The sequence below is a fragment of the Ornithorhynchus anatinus genome, chromosome 9 (assembly GCF_004115215.2).
Source record: "Ornithorhynchus anatinus isolate Pmale09 chromosome 9, mOrnAna1.pri.v4, whole genome shotgun sequence".
NCBI lineage: Eukaryota > Metazoa > Chordata > Mammalia > Monotremata > Ornithorhynchidae > Ornithorhynchus > Ornithorhynchus anatinus.
The window spans coordinates 5,235,466-5,263,431 of NC_041736.1; the positions used below are offsets into that span (position 1 = coordinate 5,235,466).

At 49.6% G+C, this 27,966-nt stretch overlaps 1 protein-coding gene across 1 annotated transcript in view; it reads left to right on the forward strand.

Moving 5' to 3' along the window:
- EPC2 (enhancer of polycomb homolog 2) overlaps nucleotides 1-27,966 on the forward strand; it is an 82,418-nt gene that overhangs the window by 17,663 nt on the left and 36,789 nt on the right. The window contains exons 2-3 of the mRNA XM_029071935.2: nucleotides 18,626-18,785; nucleotides 26,447-26,592. Of these exons, the coding sequence (XP_028927768.1) occupies nucleotides 18,626-18,785; nucleotides 26,447-26,592 (306 nt within the window). The remainder of the gene's footprint in view (nucleotides 1-18,625; nucleotides 18,786-26,446; nucleotides 26,593-27,966) is intronic.

Genomic DNA, 27,966 nt, shown 5'->3' on the forward strand with positions numbered 1-27,966 from the left:
CAGATCTTTTGTAATAAAGCAGCTCGGGGTGTCGAGGCAACTCTTCTACTCCGAGCAGATGGCCCCATTTTAGGCGGACCCGGGATGGCTGCTTTTTAATTTGAGAGGCAAAGATCTTGAACGACCTTCAGCTCTAAATCGTACGACCGAAGACGGTGACTTCCCACCCTGCCCTTTCAAAGCCTTATCGAGGGCACGTCTCCTTCAAGAGGCCTTCCCTCACTGAGCCCCCCTCTTTCCTCCTCTCCCTCTGCCTTCTGCGTCGTCCTTACTTGCTCCCTATATTCATCTATACAGCACTTACGTACGTATCTCTAATCTATATTAATGTCTGTCTCCCCTCTAGACTGTAAGCTCATTGTGGGCAGGGAATGGTTCTGTTATAGCGTTATATTGTACTCTTCCAAGCGCGTAGTACAATGCTCTGCACACAGTAAACACTCAATAAATACCATCGAGTCGAACGAATGAATGGGGGAAAGGAGGCAGTTCTGGGAATGTTAGTGTGGCTCCCTTTTGATCTCTTACGCCCCAGAGTCACCTGTTATAATAGAGAATATATTATAATGTTATAATAGAGAATGTTATAGCATATAATATATACACATATAATATAATGTTATAATGTTATAATAGAGAAACACTAATAGAGAAGCCGGGTGGCTCAATGGAAAGAGCCCGGGCTTGGGAGTCAGAGGTCGTGGGTTCTAATTCCGGCTCCGCCACTTGTCAGCTCTGTGACTTTGGGCGAATCACTTCACTTCTGTGTGCCTCAGTTACCTCATCTGTAAAATGGGTATTGAGACTGTGAGCCCCACGTGAGACAACCGGGTCACCTCGAATAGTAATGCTTGTATCCTCTTTAGTGCTTAGAACAGCGCTTAGCACATAGTAAGCACTTAACAAATGCTATCATCATCATTATTGTTATTAGAACTGTGGTGTCCCGTGGTTCAGGTGAACCCATGGAATTTCTCCTCTGGCCCAGTCGGGGTCATCTTGGTGTCTATTTATTTTTTCTCTCCAAACATGAGTAGCCACAAGATGAGACCATGTGAGTAGAGTGGAACAAGAGTGCTTCATAAAACCTCAGCCGGCTTATCTTAAGCCCTGGTACCAGGACTGTCTTTCCTTGTCCCAGAAACTTCCGTCTCCCATTGTTTTGGGGTGTGACCGCCTTCCCGAGCCTGGCCGCTGGCCAACCGATGCGCCCCTATTTATGCCTTGGCAGTTTTCCTTTGCTCACTTTTGTCAATTCACATTTTAGACGAACGCCCCGAGTTAGCTCTCATCTCTTTACTCACATGTATTTTTCAGTCATTTAGGCTCTAAAGAAACATCTCCATATGTCTTCCTGATCGTTCAATTAAAAAAAGATTCTCATAAAGGATCGTTGACTTCCCTAGGCGTCAAGTGAGATGAAAGGAGAAGGTTCCGACGAACAGTCGTATTAAGGAAAAAACATTCAGACTTCCACATTGTCTTTTAGCGATGCATTTGAAGCATTTTGCACCAGTCCGTGTATTATGTCTTTGGCAGCTAACAGTTTGGATGCGCAGACAAAACTGATCTACTTCTGGAGGAGACTCGTAACGGAAAGCTGGTTTCTGGCCAAAGCTTGAGCCAATGTCTTGTTAGGACAGAATAACTGGGCCCCCGGGAATGGGCTTGGGAGTCAAAGGACATGGGTTCCAATCCCGGCTCCGCCGCTTGTCTGCTGTGATCTTGGGCAAGCCGCTTCACTTCTCTGGGCCTCAGTTCCCTCCTCTGTAAAATGAAGATTAAGACTGTGAGCCCCACGTGGGACAACCTGATTGCTTTGCATCCACCCCAGCGCTTAGACCAGTGCCTGGCACGTAGTAAGCGCTTAACAAATACCATTATTATTATTATTTTGTCTCCGTCAGTGGTGTTTATCGAGTGCTTCCTGTGAGCAAGAGCACTGTACTAAGTGCTAGGGGAAGTAAAATACAAGAGAGTTAGTTGGTAGGCGTGTTCCCTGCCCACAGTGTGCTTACAGTCCGGAGGACGAGTTTCCAGTCTAACTCACCAACCGTTCTTGAAAATGTAGTAAGGATCCCGGACGCTGACGTCTGAAGCCTCTGATCCTTATGATCGATAACAGTATGTATTTGGTGGCCATTTTGGGCCCATCTAAGGGAAATTCAAAAGAACTAGGACAAGTTTCCTGTACTGAGGAACTTCCAGTTCACTAGGGAGGAAAGGCTTCATGAAGGAGGAGCTGGGTTGAGAAGGGCCTTAAAGGAGAGAGGAAGCTTTTATGGGCCAGGTGGAGAAGGGAAGAGCGTCCTAGGCAGGTGGACTAGCGGGAACCGTCTCGAATCCGAAAATTGAAATCGTCACGGAGCGTTTTTTATCTGGATCCTTCCGTGGCGCCCGCAGTCGGCGTGTTTGGGCAGCGAGCCTCTCTTCGGGCGGTGGGAATGGGCTGTAAGGTGTGAGGGAGAGAGGGATGTGATTCTCCGGTTAGAATCTGAAAGGTTCCAGACAGTTTCCATTTTAATCCTTCCAAAGCACGGATCTGCGTTCCTTGAGGTGATCACACGGCACACAGACAACAGGGCTCCTAGGGTGTCAGACGGGGTTTTAAAGAGGGCCGGGGTCATGCTGACATCTTGCTTCGGGAAAACTCAGCTCAGTCCAGAGTCTTCATTGGCAACCACGTCGAAAGCTATTATTTACACTCCTTTGCTGTCCGGGTACTTTCTCGGTTTGTGATATTTTCAGTCGGTGAAGATGATTGATCATTCTTTCAGTGTATAAGCTTTTCTCATTAACGAGATCAGAGCTCTTTTCAAGCCCGATAGCTCAGCTTATGTCTGAAGGGTGAGAAGCGGCCAAAGGGAAAATTAAGAAATGAGGAAATTTAAGAATAGAGAGTTGTGAATCCCCGGGGGCGACGGCAAGCATCAAAGACGAATCCTGGTCTGGTTCGTCGTCGTCGTCGTCAGTGCGATTTGAGTGCTTACTATATGCAGAGCACCGTGCTGAGCGCTTGGGAGAGTGCACTATTACAGCGTTGTTGATGCTGTTTCCTGCCCAGAAGGAGCGTATAAGTTTAGAGGAGGAGACAGACATTAAAATAAATTACGTTTATACATACACAGACGTACATGCCATGGGGCTGAGGGTGGGGTAGGTACCAGGTGCCCAAAAGGTACAGATCTAAGCATATAGATGACGCCGAAGGGAGGAGTCCGAAAGAAGAGGGGTTAGTTGGGGAGGGCCTCTTGGAGGAGACGTGACTTTATGGACCCCAGGAAAGACTGACAAAATTCAGACTCTTCGGTCTGGAATGATAAAGGCGAGAGGAGGGGCCGGGGTTGAAGTCTACAGAGTCAGAACGGTGTAGGCGGCGCACGGATCGACAACCGTCGCTCACCAGATCCCACGGGACCCTGACGAGGGGCCTCCCGTCGAAGTTCCAAGACGGGAAGTTCAACACAAATCGGAGGAGACGCTACCCACAGCAGGTAGTGAGCATATGGAGTTTGTTAACACGGGAAGCACCGCAGATGGAAAATAGCAGCAGGTTTCGGAGAGGGCTGGTTAAATACGGGGACAAGCGGCGCAGGATGGGAGTCGAGTGGAAAAATTAGGGAAGCTAGATGGAGCGGTTACCAAACATCGGGAGGGATGTCAAGGAGGGGGCACTCCCCCCTCCAAAAGAAACCCACCCCTCCAAGCATCCGTGGCCACTGTCAGAGACCGAATGCTAGTCTGGACCGAAAACTGGGAAAGCAGTGTCGCCTAGGGGAGAGAGCCCGGGCCTGGGAGTCAGAGGACTTGGGTTCTGATCCCCCCTCGGGCCTGGGAGTCAGAGGGCTTGGGTTCTAATCCCCGCTCAGTCACCGACTTGCCGGTTGACCTTGGGCAAGTACGTCAACCTCTTCAGGCCTCAGCTTCGTCATCTGTGAAATGGGGATTCCATTCCTGTTCTCCCTCCCGCTTAGATCGTCAGCCCCAAGTGGGACGGGGACGGTGTCCGGACCCGATCATCTTCCGTCTGCCCCAGCGCTTAGTACAGCGCTCGATTCATAACACTAAAGTGTCGTGCGGTAACGGCACTGCCTCTCTCCGGAGACTTCATCCCCAGTGTGGTACAACGGCCTCTAGACCGACTTGTTTCTAAAGTGAAAATTCCCCTCCAGTCCCCCCCCCCCCCCCCCCCGCCCAATCCTCTCCCTTTCCGCATCTCTCCGTGACCGTCCTTCCACGATTAACCGGAATTGGGTGGGTGGTGGTGCGAAGGCAGTAGGGGTCTGGGCGGACACCCCCCCCCCCCCCCCCCCCCGCCCGGATCCAGACCAACTCGGACCGCCCCTCAGAAAGGCGGGCCAGACTCGGAGCTGGGGGCCGGGGCGTTGTAGTGGTTGTGGGGCTGCTGGCCCGGAGATGGTCGGGCAAGCGCGTGCGCCCGTCGGGACTCCCCGGGTTCCAGCAGCCTCTGGGGCTTCGTCTCCTCCGGGAGGGAGGCCGGGACTGACCGGATTCTGGCCCTGGGCCCGTGCAGGGTCCGGCCGAGAAGCAGCGTGGCCTAGTGGATAGAGCCAGTCAGGTGTATTTACTGAGCGCTTACTGTGAGCTCCGCACCGTACTAAGCAGTCGGAAGAGTACAATACAACGATATAACAGACACGTTCCCCGCCCACAGCGAGCTGACAGTCTAGAGGGACTGGTCAGGGCGGGCTGGGAGCGGAGATGTGATCGACACAGGCCCGGGAGTCCTGGGTTCTAATTCCGGTTCCGCCACTCGTCTGCCGTGTGACCGTGGGCAAGTCACTTTACTTCTCTGCGCCTCAGTTGCCTCGGCTGTAAAATGGGGATGATTACTGTTCCCCGTGTGAGACAACCTGATTATCTTGTACCTATTCCAGTGCTCAGTACAGTGCCTGGCTTTACAAACACCATTAAAGGGGGTCCCGCCCTCTCCCTTCCTCCCCCTCCTCCCCCAGTCACCCCAGGGGGTGAAGACCGCCCCGGCTCATTGCCCTGGTCCAGCTTGGCCCCATGAAAAGAGACAGTAATTTAGCCGAGTCCGAGTCTGCGAACTTCTCGCCCTCTAGTCCCGTAAACTCCTCCGGATCCATCGGCTCTTAGTACAGAGCTCCTGCCCACGGTAGGAGCTCAGTGAATCCCATCGATTGACGGCTCCGGACGGAGCTTTTCGAAAGTCGGGTCCTCCGAGAGAGCGGCGTGGTCTCGTGGATAGAGCGCGGGCTGGGAGTCAGAAGGACCTGGGTTCTCATCTCGACTCTGCCACTTATCTGGTGTGGGACCTTGGGATAGTCACTTCACTTCTCTGGGCCTCTGTTACCTCATCTGTAAAATGGGGATAAAGACCGTGAGCCCCACGTGGGACAGGGACGGCGTCCACCCGAATTTGCTTGTATCCACCCCAGTGCATAGTACAGTGCCTGGTACGTAATAAGCACTTAACAGATACCGCGATTATTGTTATTTCTACTACCGCTACTAATAAATCATGTGGTTTTTTTGGCATCTGCAGCCTGGGTAAGGTAGCTTACCTTAGAGTTTTGGGCTGATGGTCTGACCCGGCATTAGTCATCTTGGCCCCAGGATGGCCCTCGCATTCACCAATTAGGCAAGTGCTTACTTCCGTGTGCGTACTGGAACACTCTGTCTTGATGTTCTAATTAGCTAATAGAAAAGGAACAAGAGATTGGACAGCGTTTGGCTGGAGGCAACCTGTGGGATGAATCAGAGCACTGGAAGGAGACCTCGAGAGGTCATCTGGTTCATCCCCCTGCCTCCGGGCAAGTTATTGCCTAAACGGAATAGGACAGATGGCTGGCTCTTTTTCAGATCTTCAGAGATGGAGGTTACACAGTCTCCTCCTGGAGCTTGCCTTAATTTTTTTTTTTTTATCAACTTTATGGCAAGAGATTCCTCCTCACGTCTCGTTCAGCCCTCTCTCGCTCCCCCCTCCAGTTTCCCCATGTTCAGTCCACTGAGAGCTCACAGACTAATTTGTCAGTTGTCTCCTAATAACTCTTCTTGTACCTTCCCTCCAGACTTCTGTCTCATTCCTTCCATCATTCATAAATTCGGTTTCTTCACCATAATAATAACGATGGCATTTGTTAGTAGCTTCCTGTAGGTCAAGCCGGGGTAGATACAAGCTAATCAGGTTGGACACGGTCCCTGTCCGACATGGGGCTCATCCCACTTTACAGACGAACAGCTGAGGCCCAGAGAAGTGAAGTGACTTGCCCAAGGTCACCCAGCTGACGAGTGGCAGAGCCGGGATGAGAACCCAGGTCCTTCTGACGCCCGGGCCCGGGCTCGATCCACTTGGCCGTGCTGCTTTCATCCCTTTGGTCATTTCTGTTGGTCTGCCCCGGGTTCTCGTCAGGTTCTCCACCTTCCTTTTTGAGAGCGGACTCATCCCTCTACAGAAGGGCCGTCCAACGCGGGGTGTAGCCGCACGATGGTTTTCTGCCTCTTAGTGTCACATCCCTGCCACCGCGTCCCAGGATCATTTCGGCATTTATCGCCGTGTCGCCGACTGTTATTCAGGTCTGGGTCACCGGGATCAGGGCATGGCCAGCAGATAAACTCAGCCAGATAAACTCAGCGTTAGGCCGAGATGCTCTTTACCGCTAATAGTAATCATAATCATAACTGTGGCATGTGTTAAGCACTTAGCGTGTTCTAGGCACTGCCCTAGATGCTGGCGTGGTACCTCTGCTAATAGGCTCTGTGCTGGCTTCTCTGCTGCTTTGGTTTTTTGTTTACTGGCTCGTCTCAACACTCCGTCCCCCTGCTGTGTTTGCTAATTATACCTAGGATTATTTGCCCCTCAGCCTTGATTTATGCTAAGAGCAGAGCTTCTAAGGTCTGAGGGGAAGCTCGCGGTGGGCAGGGAGTGTGTCTGTTATATTGTTCTGCCGTACTCTCCCGAACGTTTAGTACCGTGCTCCGCACACGGTAAGCGCTCAGTAAATATGAGTGCTTTATTTATTTGTGCTCTATTTGTGCCCTTTCAGCCCAGGCCCAATCTTTCATTGTGGGAATGGATGGGATTGTTTCTTTTTGTTGCTGAACTGTACTTTCCAAGCGCTTAGTACAGGGGTCTGTGCGCATATTTTGGGGCCGGGGGTGAGTCCTCTTGCCCGACGGGGTTGGCGTCTCTGCTGATCAGACTTTTCCCATCCACGCGTTTGGATTTGGGCCCTAAACTGTTTAGTGTGAACCTGAACCTATTGAATTTCCTCCTGTTATGATGGGCCATTTCATTTCTTTAATGTAACCCGGCCCCCCACCCTGAGGTTTTTAGTTTCCCGCACAATTGGATGGCATTCGTAATTTGATGAACCCTTGGCCGGGGTCTCGGTAAAGCTATTGATTCGTGGTCCATGTAAACACACTCCACATTCACTCTCTTCCCTCCCAGCTTGTCACGGAGCCCTTGAGAGCCACCGTGAATAAAGATGAATGATATAAAGTGCAATATTAGATGTCTTTGTTTGACTCAGGTATTTTATTCAGTTGCTTAGAATTTGAAACCTTTTTTTGTAACTAGACTTCGAGTTCAAACTTAAAATCTGGTGCTATAATTCAAAGATATTATGGAATATGTTCTCTCCCGACCACCCAGAACAGGGCCCAGCCCATGTATTGGATCGCTACAGGGACTGTAGTTTATCTTTTGATATTTTCTGAGGCAGTATATTAGTCAATCAATCAGTGGTATTGAGTGCTCACGATGTGCAGAGCACGGTACTAAGTGCTGGGGAGAGTCCATTACAGCAGAATTAGCTGACACGTTTCCTCCCCAGCCCGAGCCGACAGCCTTACACAGTCTCGTAATCTTGTCAGAAAAGCTTCATAAATGGGTCACGTACAGTCGATGCATCAGGAATTGTCCAAATGTCAGTGTGCCATTGCAGAAGCAGTACCAAGAAGCAACAGTAAAAACTGTAATAAGACTGGAACGAAACACTCAAATATCTACTCCTCAACTTCACCCAGATAATGCTGCAGATGTGTCACAGTTTAGGGAGATTACCTAGGCTCACTCTCATTCTTTCTCACTGTTTGAAAGGAAGCTTATTTTCCTATCTTCTTGTTGTTGGGGTTTTTTTGTTTCATTTTGTTTTTTTTTTGTTTTGTTTAGTTTTGTAATCATCCAGACGTGGGCAGATTTGCCCCCACTCACACATTAGCTGTTCACGCTCCAGGCCGGCCCTGTTGTCTTGCCTGCGTCTGCCAGGGCATCCCTGGGCAAGCCAGGAGCGATCTAAGGAGGACACTGCCTCTCCTAGAAATGGAAACATATTCGGAAAGTGATGGAGATGGACGAAAAGCCACAAGCTGCGAACGTCTGATCACAGCACTGGTGTGCTTTAGGTCCTAGCCCTTCTCTCTCCCACTTGGACTGTGAGCCCCGTGTAAGACTGGGATGGTACCTGGACTGTTTAACTTGTGTCCGCCCAGTGCTTAGAGCAGTGTTTAACATGTTAGCGAGTATGTAAAAAAAAAAAAAAAAAGCAAGCATCTAGGACTTCAGTTCTCCAAAAATAGAAACGAAAGTTATTGAAGTGTTGGAAGAACTGTTTTGCTTTGCTTTCTCTCTTCCCCCGTTTAGACTGTGAATTCATCATTGGGCAGGGATTGTCTCTATTGTACATTCCAAGCGCTTAGAGCAGCGCTCTGCACATAGTAAGCGGTCAATAAATACTATTGAATGAATGAAGAAGCGTGGCCTAGTGGATAGAGTACAGGTCTCCGAGTCAGAAGGACTTAGGTTTCAATCGCAGCTCTGCCATGAGTAAGTCGGTTAACTTTTCAGTGCTGCAGTTACCTCATCCGTAAATTAGGGAGTAAGACTGTCAGCCCCATGTGGGACGTGGACTGTGTCCAACCTGATTACCTTGTTTCTACCCCAGCGCTTAGAACGGTGGCCGGAACCCAGTAAACGCTCAACAAATACCATTTAAAAAAATGGGAAAAGCCACTGTGCAGCAGCCGCTTTGAAAAAAGCACTAGGAACCAAACTTTCTCTTAAGGAAGCTGTATCAAGTAGCTCACTAGTGGGTTGTATTGAGTGAAATGCCGAGAGCTGGCCGAATCCGACAGTCATTTGCAGATCAAATCACAACCGAGTCGACAGAGCAGGCGTAGAGTTCCCAACTCGAGAATTATAGGACCGCAGCACTGTTGTTCTGGACTTCAATCAATCAGTCATATTTATTGAGCACTTACCATGTGCAGAACACTGTTCTAAGCGCTTGGGAGAGTACGGCACGACAGAATCGGCAGACACGTTCCCCGCCCGTAACGAGCTTACAGTTTAGAAGAGGAGACGGACATTAATAGGAATAAATGATTTATAATATAGGATGTAAAGATATGTTCGTAAGTGCAGTGGGGTTGGGGTTGGGGTGAAGACTATCAAGGGTCCAGAGGTCCCAGATTGAGGCGACTTGAATGGAGAGCAGGGAAATCACCGCTTTCTTTGCAGATGCCGTTGAGATTTTGAAGGGTCTGAGTGCGACCTTGCAAAGAAAACATTCAAAGACGGAATGAAATCATGAGCATTTAAAAAAACAATGGTTCAAGCGTTATTTCCAAATCGTTTTCTTGCCAGTTGCTGGAACTAGGGTGAATTCTTAATCGTGAGAAAGCCAAGATCTAAGGACAGCGGGTGGGGAGCGTTTCTACCAACCCTGTCATATCGTGTTCTCCCAAGTACAGTGCTGGGCACACCGACTGCTCAATAGATACCACTGATTGATCGCAGCGCTCCGCACGCGATAAGCGCTCCGTAAATTTACTTAAGATCACGAGCCCCACGTGGGACAAATCCTGTGTCCAACCTGATTAGCCGCTCTCTATCCCAGTGCTTAGAACAGAGCTAGACAATGCTAGAGTTTCCTCACGTTTCCCTGGCATTAAAGTGACCCCCTATCCATTTTGCTTTCTAACAGATGTGTTTCTCCCCGGCTCCACGCCCCCGAGCCCTCGGACACCAGGGCCGCGGGCTTTGGCCCGAACAGCCGCCATTTCCTGAAGTGCCTGACTGGCAGGAATCCACTTCAGTTTTAGGGGTTCTGCGGTGATTTCTTTATTCTAGCTCAATTTACTTACCACCCCCTGGCCCCCAAATTGCAGCGACTGACAGTTTAGCATTTTTTGTCTAAAGAAAAAAAAAAGATCTTAGAGGCCATCTTTTCCACGGATGTTTGTTATCCGTTTTTTTCCCCTTCCTGTTCACCGGCCGGGGGATAAGGGAGCCTTTTTACAGCCCTTCTCGTTTGCTTCACGTAAATCCTTTTTTTGATTTCACTTTGGTCCTATAATAATAAAAATAATAGTGGTGGTTTCTGTTAAGAATTTACTGCCAGGCCACTGTCCATGTCCCAGGTCTCCTGATGGTCCTAGTAGCCGAAAGCTGAAAAACATTTCGGCAGGGGGATTATGTGACCTCACTCCTCTCCAGGCTAAAGGGAAGGCGGTGACAACTCGTATTTTCTGTCACGGCGACCGGAAGCGTCTGGGCTGTCAGATCCGTTGTCCCGGGTGAGGCCTCGTTGTATTTGGTTCCCAACTGAGTTTTGTGTGTCGCACCGGTACACTCAGTCGATCAGTCGGCCCATGGTATTTATTGAGCCCTCTGGGGGTGCGCTCCCGGGTCTCTGCAGCAAAAGTGTGGAGTGGTGAACTTTTAAAGGATTTAATGCCACCCCATAGGCCTTAAAAAAACAGGCCTATCCCAGCTCGGCTCTGTTTTCGTTGGTCAGGTAATAGGGGGTGTCACAGGGTCAATATGTTGTAGCCACGGGAAAGAGGGGAATTTTCAAAAGGGGCCAGAAAAAGGATTCGAAGACCAATTGAGGTACACCCATAAAACCTTTGAAGCGGGAACCCTTCAACAATGACTTCAGGCAGCCACCGGAATGGAAGTTAAGGCCTTTTTAAGTCATCCATAATCTAAACGGCAGTAATATCCCTGTAAAATATGAAAGATACCATGTTAGGTGATGGCAAAACAGATCAGATAAATTTTTTAAAGCAGCAGTCAGAATAAAGGTGTGGTGTAGTATAAAGGAACAGGGTCTATTGAAAGAACACGGTCTATAGTCTCATCTAAAAATGCGATGGAGATATTGTCCGCCGGGGAAGTTCCCCTTGAGCTAAGCGCGGGCTCGAGCAGTTTCTTGGGTGCTATAGATTGTCGGCTCGTTGTGGACGGGGAGCTTTATCAACCAACTCTGTCGTATCGTACTCTCCTCAAGCGCTTAGTACGGCGCTCTGCCCACAGTAAGCGCTCAATAAATACCACCGATGGACTGATTGTCACAAAAAGATGAAAACCTATTTTGTCCCGAATTGCGGGATCGAGAACTAGTATAGACACACTTTTTAAATGCTTACTTCTTCCTCTTACTCTGAGGTCGGCCGGTCAGTCAGCCAAACTTTAGAGGGCTGCGGTGGTCTGAGGGGAGCGTTCGTGCCCACCCGCGTTATTGATCTCTGCTCCGTTTCGGCTGGAACGCGGGCGGGGATTCGGGATGTTCTCTTCCGCCAGCGCGGGCCAGTTGTGTACTGGGTTTTTCTAGCCACGCGTGTGACCGTGGACCCAGGAGAGTATCAGAGTGCGAGTTTGGCACGGCGAGGCCACCGAGGGGGCTGGTGGGGTAGTCGTCCTGGGATAGGACAAGGACATGGGCCGGCGAACGGCCGGCCCGGTAGAGGGGAAGGATGTACGTCTCCGGTCTTTATAGCTGAGTGGAAGAAGGTGGGGAAGGGAAATTAATAACTTCGTTCTTACCCTTCGTGTTATGGGAGATTGCGTGTGCACGCACGCTTGTGTTGGGATGGGGGGCGTCGATGTGCTTAAGATCGATCTTCATTTCATTCAAAAAATCCGGACTGGTAAATCCCATTCATGAGGGCGACGAGCGACAATCTCTTCCACACGATCCAGCCAAATGGGGCACCCCATCCCCAAGCAGGGCAGGCAGGCCCCGCTGCCCCTCCGTCGATCGACCAAATCAATCCACCCTGTTTATTGAGCGCTTACTGCATGCAGAGCACTGTACTAAGCGCTGGGGAGAGTAGAGTAGAACAGTAAAGACACCCATTCCTTGCCCACAACCAGCTTACAGTATAGAGGATGAGTTTACAGCCAAGAGGGAGATGCCGGGCCCAGCTGGGCAGTTAGTACTATTTTCTCCTCAAGGGATCAATCATCTACCAGCTCCTTTGTAACCATCAATCAGTGGTATTTCTGGAGCGCTCACTGTGCGCCGAGTGCTGAACTAAGCGCTCTGGGAGAGTACAGCATAACATTTGGTAGACACGTTCCCTGCCCACCAGGAGCTTACAGTCTAGAACAGGAGACAGACGTAAATAGAAACGCATACGTTATGGATATGGACGAGAGCGCCGTGGGGCTGAGGGCGGGGTGAATAAAGGGTGCAAATCCAAGCAAACTGGACTCTCCCAAGCTTTCAGAACAGAGCTCTGCACGCCCAGCAAGCACTTGTTAAACACCGTCGACGGATAGATTGAGCATATTTTTTCCCCAGCGGGCGATGGGGATACCGCCACCGATATTAATTGAGCAGCCTCGGCGTTCTGGACCCTGGGCAGAACGTTGGAGTATGGAGAGACACTGACCGATTCTGCATGTCCGCTCAGCTTGGGTGAGCTCCCGCCCCTGTAGTTTCTTGGTTTCTCTATGAGTAAAAAGTCCCGGGGAAACCCAGGCCCCGATATCCCAGTTGCCTACGTTCTCCTCGGTTCCGGACACCTCCTCGGTCGTCGGAGATGGGATCGTGGGTTCAGAACCGGATCTCTTCCCTTCTGTACCTCTCCGCGAGCCCAGATTCGGAGGATCCTGGGGGAAAAGGAATTCAAAACAGGAGCATCCTGCCGGCCTCTCCCCGGCCACGATCTGATCTTCCGTTCTTCGAGACCTCTGAATTCTCATTTTCCTCTCTGGCAACGAATCGCGTGCCCTTTCGAAACCGTGGTTTATTTGGACGTGTGATTACAGACGTTTCTTGCTTAAATCTGAAAAGGCAATCGATTTTGGAAGCCAGTGGAATGTGGCCGCGGTGACCGGACCGTGCTTGAGACGCGGGGGGTTTTGATCTAGAGTTGCTTTCCGCATTTCAGGCGAGGCTGACAAAATGTCAGAGAGGTGACAACGTACGGTCCGGCGCAGGTTTATCCCGAAGGTCTAATTGGGAAACAGCTAAGGCTCAATCTGATCTTTGGCTCCAGTCCCTTTCCTTAAAGAATGGAGAGCAGGTTTCTGTCTTTTTTCTCACCCCACCCTCCGGGCACATTTAATCTCCCCAGCTCCATTTGGCTGGGGGAGGGCTTTGTAAATTTCCCTAGGTTATGAATATCTTCTTCAGAGTAAGGAAATGTTTGACGTCGTCGTCGTTGCGCTTGTGGCTCGAGAACGGCGATGACGGTTCGTTGCGGAGGAGCGCTTGGCCGTGGCCCGAATTCAGGACTGTGGCTTTCGTGGATGTCAAAGGGCTTCTTGGGGGTTTCCCACAAGCTTCAGCGATTCCTGGAATTCTGCCTGGGGACAAGGGAAACTCAGGCCACCACTTCCAGGGCTCTCCTTGGGGGAAGCACCCTCCCGGCTAGGCCGGGCCTTCTTCAGAGGGGAACATATATGTGTACCTAAGCAGGCGACGTCAGGGAACCGCCTGGTCAGGTCGATTTAACTTTCCTTAGCGTGTCTCCGTACGCGCTCTGTTCATTTGACTCCCCCTTAATATGTCTTCGCTTCAGAAGCTCATTTGGCTTCCCCTACCGTGTCTCGACACGTGCCTTCGTTCGTTTGACTTCTCCTAGCCTTTTTTCGTGTACGTCTCCTTTCATTTGACTTCCCTTGGCGTGTCTTGGTGCACGCCTTCGTTCATCTGACTTCCCCTAGCCTGTCTTGGTCCGTGCTTTGGTTCGTCCGTTTTAGTGGAGCTGTGCCTTGGGAAAAGCCGAGCCCCATACTAGGCCCCTTCGATCCCTGCCTCGGGGAGTTTACAGTCTAACGGAGGAGACCGGCAGGCCCAAATTGTACATCTCTATATGAGGATAGGAGGAGAAATATTGACGTAGTAAACAGCAAGAGTGTGGAAAAATGAAACAGAACCTATAAAGCCATAATGTGAATTCATGAGCGCTAAGAGCCGCTGCCAGAACGACGTGACCAGGAGAATGGAAATGAGCTGGTGAATGCTTTCTACAGGGGCCACTTTTTAAGGAGGGCTTTTGAAGATGGGGAAGACCGTGGCACGTGCTCGTTTCCCCTTCCTGTTATTTATTTTGTCTGTCTCCCACAGGACCGTAAAGTCTTTGAGAGCCGAGTTCATGTCTACTTACCGTTTTTTACTCTCCCAAGCTCTTAGCATAGTGCTCTGCACGCATCAAGGGGCCAATAAATGTCATTGTTTTTTTTTTAATAGTATTTGTTAAGTGCTTACTGTGTGTCGGGTGGTATACTAAGTGCTGGAGTAGATGTATGGTTGGAAACAGTGCATGTCCCCTTTGGGGCTCACATTCTTAATTCCCGTTTTACAGATGAGGTAACTGAGGAATGGAGAAGCGGAGTGACTTGTCCAAGGACGCACAGCAGACAGGTGGCGGAGGCGGGATTAGAACCCGTGTCCTTCTGACCCCCCCCCCCCAGGCCTGGGCTCTATCCACTAAGCCACAGTGATTGATATGAGAGAGGACGAACATCAAGACAGGAGGAAAAAGCATGAACACGAGAGAGTTGCGAGTGTAGTATAGTGAACAGGTTTGTTTAGGACGAATGAAGAATGTCAGCGGTACTGACTTGGGCGAGGAAGCAGACGGCTAAAGCGGAGCGCCTTGAAACCAATGTCAGGAACTTTGGTGTGGTGTGCGGGGACATGGGTAACCCTTGGCAGTTTCTAAGCCATTTCAGTCATTCATTCAGTAGTATCTTTTGAGCGCTTACTATGTGCAGAGCACTGTACTAAGCGCTTGAAATGTACAGTTCGCCAACAGAGACAATCCCCGCCCATTGACGGGCTTCCAGTCTAATCGGGAAAGAGAGACAACAACAATAACCATGGAGCGAGGCGTTCAGGATGATGTTTTAAAACAGTGGTCTGGTCCCCGAAAAGGGGAGAGGTTGGAGGTAGGGATGAGGTTGATGAAATGTATAGCCCAGGCAGATGAAGAGTTGTTTGATCCACCCCGTCACCTTTGGGAGTACATTTGCCTGTCTAAGTGATGGCGCTGGTTTGTTTTTAAAATTTTCAAACATGCTTTTGAAAACCAGAGCACTGAAGCGTCATCCAGTTAACCGTGATTTCAGAACCCGACTTGCTCGTATCCACCCCAGCGCTTAGTACAGTGCCTGGCGCACGGTGAGCGCTTAACGAATACCACAGTTAAACCAATTAACGGTACAAGCCACACATTCAGTTGCAAGGCTGAGAGGTCCGAACGCGGATGATCGTCTTTGGGTCCAACATCAGAGCCGTCTCAGTATTTGGATTTCGGGATATCAGAGTTACCCTTTCTTGATTCCCTGAAGACATCCTCCTCCTGTAAACTGTAGCGGAATGATGTTCGGAGAACTTCGGATCGCCTATCCCAGCGCAGCGCACGGGGAGGAGCGTATTGTGAAAGTCAGGGACCTGTGCAGTCCTCCACCCCTTCGCACGAAAACAGGTGTACATGAAGTTGGGAAATGGGGAACTGCAGCAGCTGCGAGGTTTTTGTTTTGTTCACTGTTTGGGGTTTTTGTTTTTTTAAGTATATCTTCAGCGCTTACTCTGTGACGAGCACTGTCCTAAGCCCCGGGGTAGGTAACAAGTTCATCACCTGGGGTTCGCAGTCTAAGAAGGAGGGAGACAGTATATTGACACCCCCTTTCGCAGTTGAGAAACCTGAGGCCCAGAAAAGTGAAGTGACTTACCCAGAGTCACACGGCAGACAAGTGGCGGAGCCGGGATTAGGACCCAGGTCCCTTGACTCCCAGCCCCCGGGCTCTAATAATGTTGGTATTTAATGTTGGTATTGGTTAAGCGCTTACTATGTGCAAAGCACTGTTCTGAGCGCTGGGGGGATACAGGTGATCAGGTTGTCCCACGTGGGGACTGTCAGTCTTCATCCCCGTTTTCCAGATGAGGTCACTGAGGCCCAGAGAAGTGAAGTGACTTGCCTAAAGTCACACAGCTGACAAGCGGAGGAGCCGGGATTAGAACCCATGACCTCTGACTCCCAAGCCCGGGCTGTTTCCACTGAGCCACTCAGGAACTTCTGCAGTCCCATGAGCCCCTTTCTGGCCAAAAGGGTAGAGGGCGGTGAGGTGTTTGTGTGTGTGTGTGTGTATGTGTGTGTGTGTGTGTTTGGGGGGGGGGGGGCAGGGAGCAGCAGTGTGACAGCCGTGATAAGACTTCGGGGTGGCGGGGAAGCGATGACTTCTCCAACTTCCCTTGGCACTTGCACTGAGTACTGCTGAGCCTTCCTCTCTTCTTTTTTTATAAATGATATTGGTTAAGCGCTCTGTGCCAGGCACTGTACTGAGTAAGCGCTGAGGTCGCTAGAAGCTAATCAGATCGGACACAGTCCTTATCCCCCGAGGGACTCACGGGCTTAGTCCCCATTTTCCAGACGAGGGAACCGAGGCCCAGAAAAATGAAATAACTGGCCCGAGGTCGCACAGCGGGCAAGTGGAGGAGCCGGAATTTGAACCCAGGTCCTTCCGACTCCACGATCCGTGCTCTGCTACTTCCAGGCGAGCATTCCTTTTCTCTCTGGAAGTCCTTTTAGAATTCCTTTGCGTCTGTCTTTTGTTTTTTCCTCCTTTGCGTCTGTCTTTTGTTTTTTCCTGTCACCGCCAGCAGCAGAAAATTCCAAGGAATTCAGTTCAGTCACACACTCTTATTTATATTTTTTTAGAAGCAAGGATTGATTCTGGCAGAAATTTTACTCTGTCACTTGAAGGAAAGGGACTGTTGGTTTCAGAGAACAAGCCTAAGGTGCCGATATATTGTAACGGGTAAGGAAAAGAAGATCAAATGAAATGATTAATCCCGTTTCCTTGCCTCACACTTTATTAAAATTTATTTAATGGGTTTCCTCTGTTCTTCCATCAGTTTAGATCGTTCATTAATGAACACAAAAGACCTGGTTAGGAGGGCCTTGTCACGTGGGAGATCTTGGGCAACATTTTTTGGCTGTGTTAAATTGGGTAGTGTTGCCAGGAGCAGAGGAACACTTCGTCACATGGAGGTTTTTGTTACGGCCCTCAGTACTGAGATATTTCACGGTATACAGATTTGAGTTGTGTTTGTTATTTTTCCCCAGCGTGGGTTCTTGTCTTGGAGAACTATTTTAAGGTTATTGTTGTTGAGTAATTGGGAAAACCCAATGTTTTCTTCGGTAAGAAGGCGGGTGTTACTTTGATTTTAGATCTGGTGACATTTTTCCCCGCCTCATTTTTCAACCCTCCACATCTTTGAGGCAGATCCGAGATAGTTTCTTTCTGCTCATTCTTTTATAGCAAATCGTGGTCAGTGAGACCGTGCGTAAAGGGACAGCTTGGCCAAAGAAACTATTTGGGCATCCAGCCCTGAATTTATAACTGGAAGTTTCACCTAAAGCTCTTATCTACATGTGAATTATTATTATTTTTTTTTTTTTGGTAATGGTATTTGTTAAGCGCTTACTATGTGCCATACCCGGGACGAAGCCTTGGGGTGGAGACAAGCGAATTAGGTTGGACACAGTCCACGTCCCTCATGGGGCTCACAGTCTTAATCTCCATTTTGCAGATGAGGGAACCGAGGCACAGAGAAGTGAAGTGACTTACTCGAGGTCGCCCAGCAGACAGGTGGCGGAGCTGGGAGCAGAACCCAGGTCCTTCTGATTCCCGGGCTCTATCCGCTACACCCCGCTGCTTCTCCGAATTCCCTGGAGGTCACCATATGGGCAACGATTCGTAAGGCTAGGAAGACTCCTTTGAGGTCACCCTGTCCATTCCTCTGTCCCTGGACAGAACCGCATGGAAATCATCCCAAACAAATGGGTTCTATCCTAGTTTTTAAGACTTTCCGGAGGGATATTTCTCATACTTGTACAGAGCGGTGCATCCAAGAAATATTGTTGACTGACTGCCTCTCCCGATAGCCCTTTCTAAGGTTTTAGCAGCACCTGTCATCGGGATGTTTTTCCTTGGGTTTCGGCTAAAGCTGTATCTCTCATCCTACCGACTCGGGGTAGTGAAGCGTGGAGCCGAGCCCTGCTTTATCTTGTAACCCAGACTGCGGCCTGGCTTTATTCACGTTACCGAGTACCTAGAACGGACCAGATTCGTGCAACTCACCCGTCAGTGCCCCCGTAGCAATACCCCTGACTCCAGGGGATTGATTCGGTCTCATTGGCCAAGGAGCATGAGGGTCCGACTCTTAAAGGAAGACCGCCGGCGGCAAGTATATGGTTTGTTGTTACGGGAGTCCCCGGGACGGGGACGAAAACTGGACTCGATAACCGTTAAGCAGTACTGTATGTTGGATCTTTTCACGATGCGCCCCCCCCCCCCCCCCCCCACTCATATTGTCCGTTCTGCGTTTTCCAGGAACACCATTTACAACGAGCTATTTCAGCCCAGCAAGTGTTTAGAGAAAAGAAAGAAAGTATGGTGATTCCAGTTCCCGAGGCCGAGAGCAATGTCATCTATTACAACCGGCTCTACAAAGGAGAGTTTAAGCAGCCGAAACAGTTCATTCACATTCAGCGTAAGTTCGTGGATCGCGGTCTAGCTCACGTCAGCCTCCAGCACGTCTCTGGAGGCTGTCTCCTCGTTGGGAGGAGGACTGTTCGCTTTGTAGGCCGTAAACGGAGCCAATGTGGAGGTTGGCTAAAGAGCGTCTGGGTGGTCAAGAATCCTCTAGACGTGGAAGTCAATCGGGCGGGGATCGTGTCTTCCCTAACTCTCTTGTGTTCGAGCGTTTAGTACAGTGCTTCGCACCCAGTAAGCGCTCAGGAAGTACCACGGGTGATGAAAAAGCCCGTTCCCGGCCGCCGGCGGCGAAGTCGGCTTTGAGTTTGTTGCGGATGGGGAGGTATCTTGAAGTTATATGTTGTAAAGTATTTACACGAAGACCTGTCTCCCCCTCTCGAAGCCCGTCGTGGGCAGAGAACGTGTCTGCCGAGTCTGTCAGTTAATAGGGAGACACTATTAATATTATTACTCGATCCCCAGTTTCCTTTTTGTTTTCCTACACGTATAGTGACTCTCTTCAGGCATTTCATCGTTTCGCCTCAGTTTCAGGATCGAGCAAGATTTCAGGATTGGAAAGAAACAGAAATGGCTTTGATTTCTGTCCGGCTAGTGCCATTCAGCTGCTTCCTGTCAGCAGCCAAGGGCAGGAAAGAGGGTCTGGGGCAGTGGCTGAAGGAGCCATAGTGAGCTGTGGTCCTTGAGTGCAGGAGTGAGCTGGGTGAAACTGGGAGGTGCGGATGTATGTGAGGAGACCTGCAGTACTAATGGTAATCATTGTATCTGTTCAGCACTTATGTGCCAAGCACCGTTCTAAGCACCGGGATAGATACAGAGTAATCAGGTTGGACACAGTCCCTGTCCCACGTGGGATTCACAGTCCTCCTTCCCATTTTCCAGATGAGGGAACTGAGGCCCAGAGAAGTGAAGTGACTTCCCCGGGGTCACACAGCAGACAAGTGGCAGAGCCAGGATGAGAACTCAGTGGGATTCACAGTCCTCCTTCCCATTTTCCAGATGAGGGAACTGAGGCCCAGAGAAGTGAAGTGACTTCCCCGGGGTCACACAGCAGACAAGTGGCAGAGCCAGGATGAGAACTCAGGTCCTTCCGACTCCCAGGCCTGGGCTGTCTCCGCTCGGCCAAGTTGCTTCTCGGTTGCTGGCTTGCTGCAGAACTCCAAGCACCTTGTGGATGGCCTTCTCTTGGCTATCTGAGTGGGGTGAACTCGCCACCTGCAGATCGTGGACTTATTATGTTATTGACCATAATGCTAATCATGCTTATTTGCCAAGCATTTACTATGCACCGAGCACTTTACAGAACAAGCAGGTCAGACAGAGTCCCTGGTTCGCCCGGGGCTTTTAGGGAGATTGTAGTGAAGAGGAAACTGAGTCAGAGAGAAGTTCAGTGACTTGCCCAAGGTCTCCCCCCAGGCCAGAGGCAGAATCAGGCCTGGAACCTGGGTCTCCTGACTTGCAGCCCTGGGCTCTTTCCACTGGACCGTGCTGATCGGCAGGGAGCATTTTGGGGAAGTAAGGATCGTGAACTCCTTGAGGGCAGGAATTGTGTCTATTGTACCCTCTCAAGTGCTTAGTAAAGGGCTCCTCACCCCGCAAGTGTTCAGGAAATATCGTGGATTTATTGACGAGGTGCTCTCGTGCATTTAAGGATTTACAGAAAGAATGAGTTTGAGATTACTGACTCATAACTGTGGCATAGTTTTACTTTAGGAATCGTTAACTCGGGAAACAAAACAGGGTGACGAACTGGAGCTAATGTGACCTCGAGCCCCGGTCAAGTTGGGGACGTCTTTACAGGGCATCATTTTCATCGACAAAACAGCGGAATATCGTTCCGCCAGACGATATTTTAGGTACCTCAAGGAGAAAGAATGAGCGAGGGAGATGAGGGTTTTTTTTTTTCTTTTTTAAAAGTAAAGATTTCTCGTTCAGTTTCCTTAGTTTATGTTTTTGGAACTCTGTACGTTGGCCTGCGGTGGTGTCTTTCAAATTAAAGGCGTAAGGAAGTTCGGGTGACCGATCGAAGCTGGAGAATCCCAAGAGGTAGTTTGGAGGCCACACAGCAGCTCACCAGAACAACTGGTTTCCCTCTTTTCTCTCCTTCCTGTGTTCAGTGCTCTGCACACGGTAAGCACTCCGTAAATACCACGGATTGACTGAGGCACATCTTTGGCCAGAACTCGACGGGAGGAAGGTTCTACGTATGTGGATGGCATTGATCAAGGCAAAGGACTAGTGTTTCCTCACCGTGCCTCCGGGTTGAGGGTTTTATTCCCTCCCCGTCCCACCCTGGGTAGAGGAAGTGTTCCAAGAATAGGCTCCTGCAGTGTGTCCAGAAGCGAGAAGTGAAATGACTTGTCCAAGGTCACACAGCTTCTTGTAGTAGTAATAGTATCTATTAAGCATTTAGTGTCAGAATACACAGGGGGGCAGTAGGACACGGGAATCTCAGGGCAGATGATATTGAAAATGGTTTTGGTTATTTTTTTTTGGAAAATCCCTACCGTCTCCTTTGGCCCGCGTGTCATAGAAAAAACAAAAAAAGCACGGTTCGAGAGTCACAAAAGCCGTAGTGGTCGTTCCCCAGCTTCTTTGTGTTTTCTAGTGGTTGCGGATCGATAGTTTGGTTTGTTTTACTATCTGTGTGGTTATCAAAGGTAAGCTAGCCGCTACGTAACGATTACCGATCAGACATTAGTATTTATGGAGGGGAAAACGTGGCATTAGAGCGCTTCAGAGAGGTCCAACAGGAGCAAAATACATTCCACGCCCATCAAAAGCTTGCAGTCTAATTCACTGTGTTGTTTTTCAAGTGCTCGTAAAAGTACCAAGCATCGCGTTGAGTGTTGGAGTTCTGGGGTAATCGAGGAGACAGACAGGAAATAGAGCAGGAAGAAGAACAAGAACAAAATAGTGCAAATGAATTGGAAGATATCAGAATAAGTTGGAATATATAATTAAGCGTACAATTGAATATGTATTCACTCTTACATATGTACGTTTTTATGCATGATAATAATTATGGTACTTGTTAAGTGTTTACTATGTGCCAAGCACTGTTCTAGGCACTGAGTTTATCAGGTTGGACACAGTTCCCGTCCCACATGGGGCTCACAGTCTAACTAGGAGGGAGTAGGATTTAATCCTCATTTTTCAGATGGGGTAACTGAGCCACAGAGAAGGTGAGACTCGCCTCTGACCTGGGTTGGGAATTAATCTGGAAAGACTTCCTGGAGGAGGTGGGATTTTTCAAAGGACTTTTAAGACGGGATGGCCTGGTGGGTTTAGGGGCTTCCCCGGTCCGCGACCTGGGGAACAGAGTAAGTAGGGGGTCGAGGGTGGGAGAGTCAGGCGAGGTACAGGTAGAAGGTGAGCTTGAGAGAAGCAAAGAGTTCGAGGAGGTGAAGACGGCCAATTTGTAAAAGAGCTCGCCAGAGGTGAACCTCGAAGCCAATAGTGAAGAGCTTTTGTTGGATGCAGAGGAGAGCGGAGCTGCCGCTGGAGGTTTTAAGGAGTGGAGAGAGAGTTCTGTGTCTCAAGAAGGTGGTCAGGGTCATCTCACCCCTCTCCCCTTTTCAACGACGGGAACAGCCCCATACTTTTTCCCCAGATGTCAGGGACTTCTTCCAGGCCCCCGAGAGTCTTCTAAAGAAATGGCTGGTGGTCCCCGAGTCACGCGAGACAGAGACAGTCCCTTATATCATCGGCTTTAAAGATGCCGTACGTTTCCATGGCTAATCAACAACTATCCTAGAAAACCCTAAGATGGAATTTAGTCTCACCTTCCTCATCAAAGCGTGTGATCAGAGGCCCATGAAAAATTCACTAGCCTCTTGGAGTTTTTTTTCTCCTTTCTTCTGTTTTGTCTGTTTTGTCCCTGCCTTTCTCCCCATTAATCTGGACTTCCTGTTCCCCTGGTATATCTTCGCCCTAGGTTTAGTTCTCTCTTAACTCAGTTATCTCTCTGGCTGTCTCGTTCATCCACCGTCTTTCTCCTTCTTCCCTGGCAGGTGCTGCGCTGTCTGCTTGAGTGTGCGTTCACTCTCTCGCAGATGACACTGACTCTGGCCCTCCCCAGTTCTTTTTCCACACAGAGCTTCGAAGTCCCATTCGTCCCCCCGAGTGCCACACCCATCTTCGTGCTGTGTCTTGGCCTCGCACTTGCACTGACAATCAGTCGATGCTATTTATCATTATTAGAAGTAGTAAAAGTAACTCATCATAATTGTGGTATTTGTTAAGCACACCTGCTGCGCGTCAAGGACTGTACTAAGCACTGGGGTGGATATAAGGTGATCAGTCCCCCACATGGGGCTCACAGTCTAAGCAGGAGAGAGAACGGGTGTTGAGTCCTATTTTGTAGGCGAGGGAACTAAGGCACTTGCCCAAGTTCACATGGCAGGCCAGTGGCGCAGCCGGGATGAAATCCCAGGTCCTCCGACTTCCAAGCCTGGTTGTTTCCACCGGGCCACGCTGCCTCCCTGTTCATTTCCCTATTTATTGAACTCTTTCCGTGCGCAGAGCCACCCAGCCCCTCCAGATTTAGTTGGAACGGACCCAGAGGAGGAAGAAGTACCTCACCTCACTCCTCTCCTACTCCAACCCAGCCCGCACACTTGGCTCCTCTGATGCCAACCTTCTCACTCTACCTCGATCTCGTCTGTCTCGCCACTCATCTCTCACCCACAGCCTGCCTCTGGCCTTGAACACGCTCCCTCTTCGTATCTGACAGACAGTGATTCCCCCTCACTTGAAGGCCTTATTGAAGGCCCAACTCCTCCAAGCGGTCTTCCTCGACTAAACCCTCCTTTCCTCTTCTCCCACTCCCCTCTGCGCCGCCTTGACTTGCTCCCTTTATTCATCTCTCCTTCAGGCCCAGGGCACCTATCTACTTATCTGTAATGTTATTTTTTTATATCATTGTCTACCTCCCCCTCTAGGCTGTAAGCTCATTGTGGGCAGGGAATGTGCCTGTTGTCCTCTGCCCAGGGCTTAGTACAGTGCTCTGCACACACAGTAAGCACTCAGTAAATACAATTGACTGACTTAGAAGTGCCGAAATGACATCTCCGGTTGCGGGGTACAAGGGCTGGCCACCTGTTAGAACGAGCAGTTCCCTTGGTGACTCCGTTGTGTTGTTGGGAGCCAAACAAGGAAGTTTTTGCTTGTCCAGGAAACACACTGAAGCCCGAGCTTAATACATAACGGATGATAGGGAAGCACCTAATGCACGCGAGATGATGAGGAGCAAATGCCGAATTAAGGCATCTGAGTGGACGATTCTCCGAGGACCATTAAATTTAAATTGCATGTAGTCCATAAAATGATTTGAAGTGGTTAAGGAGGAAACTCTATTACCGACTTTTACTAGCCGAGTTCCTCGGAAAGGAACGTGAACTTACAGCAGGGAAGTGGTTTGTGTGGTCGGGGTGGATGCGCCGTTGGCAAAAGCCGGGCTGCAGCTCACCTGCCCTTTCATCGGGTGACTACGGAGGTGAACGAAGGTGGGATTTCTTAAGAGGAAAGGTGCAGGGGGCCGGAGTTTCGGCCAGTTTTCAGAAGCAGAGACAGTGTGCGAAGAGGAAGAAGGGAGACGGAGTCTAGTCTTTTGAGTCTCCGACGTTAAATAGGAGTCGTGGACGGATGGTCGCCTTTCTGTAGTCAGTCGTATCTATTGAGCGCTTACTGTGCGCAGAGCACTGTACCAACTGCTAGGGAGAAGACAGTATGACAGTAAGCGATGCATTCCCTGCCCACGAGTTTACAGTTTAGATTCCGCACCTTAGAGTCGCGTTCATTTATCTGCAAACTCCTCCGTCACACCTTAAAGCTCTTTTGAAGAGAGGCGTGGGAGGATCCTACGGAATTCTTTATCCACTAGTAGTCGTCCCGGAAAATATTCTTAGAAAGACCGATTTCAACTTCCTTCTAATACCGTGCTTAAGCTTTCCCATGTAGGTGATTTCCTTTTACCGGAATTCACAGCGTTCACAATGGGGAGGTCCATAACCTGTGTTGGTGAGGAAAAAAGTTCTTGCCTGGGGCAAATCTATTTTATCAGCGGTGGCAGAAAATACTGTCTTCCGTTGGTGTATTCGCAGCCAAGAAATCACACTTTTTACATGCAGTCTTGGAAGCTGTAGTGAGGCTTCATTTGGGATAATTAGCACAGCTCTGGGCAGTAAGGGGACTCAGAGACATAGAGGCTCTGTCTCTAGGAAGCTCAGCCACCAAACCGATCCACACGTTTGGCTGTTCTTTCATGAAATAGCTCTACAGATGGAGACGCCCCCGCCTCTCTTCCAACCGGCAATGCCCCGAGAGTCAGATCCTTCTTCTCGTCGAAACTAAAGCTCAACCGTTCATGTAAATCCACTTGAGGGCATTAGCAGAGAGCAGCGTAGTGTGATGTAGTAGAGCACGGGCCTGGGAATCAGAAGGTCATGCTAATCCCGGCTCAGCCGCCTGTCTGCTGTGTGACCTTGGACAAGTCACTTCACCTCTCTGTGCCTACATGGTTCAGGGACTGTCTCCTACTCAATTTACTTGTAGCCACCCCAGCGTTTAGTGCAGTGCCTGGCACATAGTAAGCACTTAACAAATACCATCATTCTTATTACTCTTATTATTAGCCAGTCAAATCTGTTGTTCTTCCAGATTTCTGTCCTGGCCAATGTGGTACCAATGGATATGTGGAGGAATGGGGGAATGGAATGGCATTTTTTTAAGAAAAAAAGTAAAAAAAAGTTATTATGGGAGTGAGGGGTGACTCCTCAGGAAAAGGGAGAGGACCTACAGTTTAGTGGGGGGTGATATCACTTCATTTGGTGGCGGGGGTGGGGGGGACATCAAGGGAGGACCTAGTGGATGGAGCCCAGGCCTGGGATTCAGAGGACCTTCATTCTAATCCCGGCTCCGCCACTTGTCTGCTGCGTGACCCTGGCCAAGTGGCTTAACTTCTCCGTCCCCAGACCAGGTCGCAGCACCTCAAATGCGAGTGTCATGTGGAAGACGGCCAGCTGTGCTTCCTTTCGGTCAGCCGGCCCGGAGGAGGAGGAGGGCAGAGCCACCCACTAGGTCCTCTTGGACTTTAAAGTTTAAAGAGGGAAATCATGGCAGTTGGGAGAGTTTTCTCATTTGCTGGATTTAGCAGTGCTTGGAAGCATGTCACCAAGAGCGGTTTGCGGGGAGAGAAGCTCGGTTCATTTTTACTCTTTTGAAAGAAACGGCCTTTCAGAATGCCGCTTGTTTCTTCCCACGTAAGTTGAATGGTAGTTTTTTTTTTTTTTTTTTGGTTTTTTTTTTGCGGAGGGACGGGGGAGTTTAAGCAACTTCTGCTAAACCGGCTAAAGCGACGTGAGAGTGCCGCAGGGTGCGCCGTGGATTGTTCTGTTTTGATTTATTCAGCAAATTAAATGAAATAGATTTCGCCTTCAGGTGCGGAAACTAATTTTTAATAAAGTTACGTGTTAAAAATGGAAAAGGACAGTGCTCTTGAGTTCTTTTTAATTTTGCTAAACATCGCCATGTCCTTAAGAACCTAAGGTGTGACCTTAATTTTAATTTTTAAATTTAATTTTTAATTTCTGTGATCTGCAGATCAGGACACAAATGGAAACTATGGAAAAATGATGCATGTTTTCTCTATTCTTTCAGCCTTTAATCTGGACAATGAGCAACCAGATTATGATATGGACTCTGAAGATGAGACATTATTAAGTAGACTCAACAGGAAGATGGAAATCAAGCCGCTACAGTTTGAAATTATGATCGATAGGCTCGAAAAAGCCAGTTCCAATCAGGTACCGTCTAACGAAAACCCCTCTTGGACTTCCCGTTCATCTCCTTGGCATTTTGTTTTGTTTCCTCTGTGTTCCGCCCTCCAAATACTACGTTTGCGTAGCCTTGGGATTTCTTGCCGTGGCCTCTTGTTGGCCGTGACATTTGAAACTTCCTCTGAGCTGGGGACAGCAGAGGCCGTACTGAGAAAATTGGGCCACCGCCAATCAGCCTGACCCTTTTTTTAGTCATTGGAAATCTCCTCCTCCCCCCCCCCCCCCCCCGCTTCAGGGAGCTGACCCTTTCTCACTTACAACCACCATTCCAGATTTCGGTGTTGCCTTCTGTCAGGGGGTTCTCATTTATCTCCGTGGTTTCGTCTTCCTAGTCTGTAAACGCCTTGTGTGCAAGCAGCGGAGCCTAGTGGATACAGCACGGGCCGAAGGACCTGGGTTCTAATCCCACCTCCGCCACTTGTCTGCTTTGTGACCTTGGGCAAGTCACCTCACTTCTCTGGGCCTCAGTTGCCCCATCTGTAAAAATGGGGAGTAAGACCGCGAGCCCCATATGGAGCAGGGACTCCGTCCAACCTGACTAACCCGTATCTACCACGGCGCTTAGAACAGTGCGTGGCATACAGTAAGCGTTTAACAAGTACCGTAATTATTATTATTATTACCAACTATTGTACAGTAATCGGTCTATCAGTGGTACTTAGTGAACGCTTACTGTGTACCAGGGCATTGGGCTAAACACTTGGGAGGGTCCACCAGGGCATAGTTGGTAGACACATTTCCTGCCCACAAGGAGCTTACAGTCTAAAGGGAGAGAAAGATATTAAGATAAATTACAGATATATACATACGTGCTGTGGGGCTGAGGGTGGGGTGACTGACTGGTGCTTAAAGGGTTCAGATTCAGGTGCACTGATGATACAGAACAGAGACGACAGTAGGGGAGAGGAGGACAGAGTTGGGCATGTACTTTCCAAAATGTTTAGGGCAGTCGTGCGCACACAGGAAGTGGTCAGTAAGTATCCCTGGTTGACTCATGTAGTGCAGAGAACATTTTTAGTCACGTGGTGAAGTGTGAAACCACATTTTCCCCTCTTTCCTTCACTTCTCTCTCTCCCCTCCCCAACTCTCTCTTTCCTGAGAGTTGTCTTGCTATTCTCCTTCCTCTGTACCCACCTCCCCCGCATCATCATCCCCTGTCTTATTCTCATGATTCCCTTCCCCATCGAGGCTCTCCCTGGGGCGGGCACGAGCCCGGTTTGGTTGGGCTGCAACCAGGAGCGAGAACGGGATTCCCAACTCCACTCAACTTCCTAAAGTTAGAAAAGTGGGCGAAACCATAGCATTCAGAGCGCTCCCGGAACTGAGAAGCATTGCGGCCTG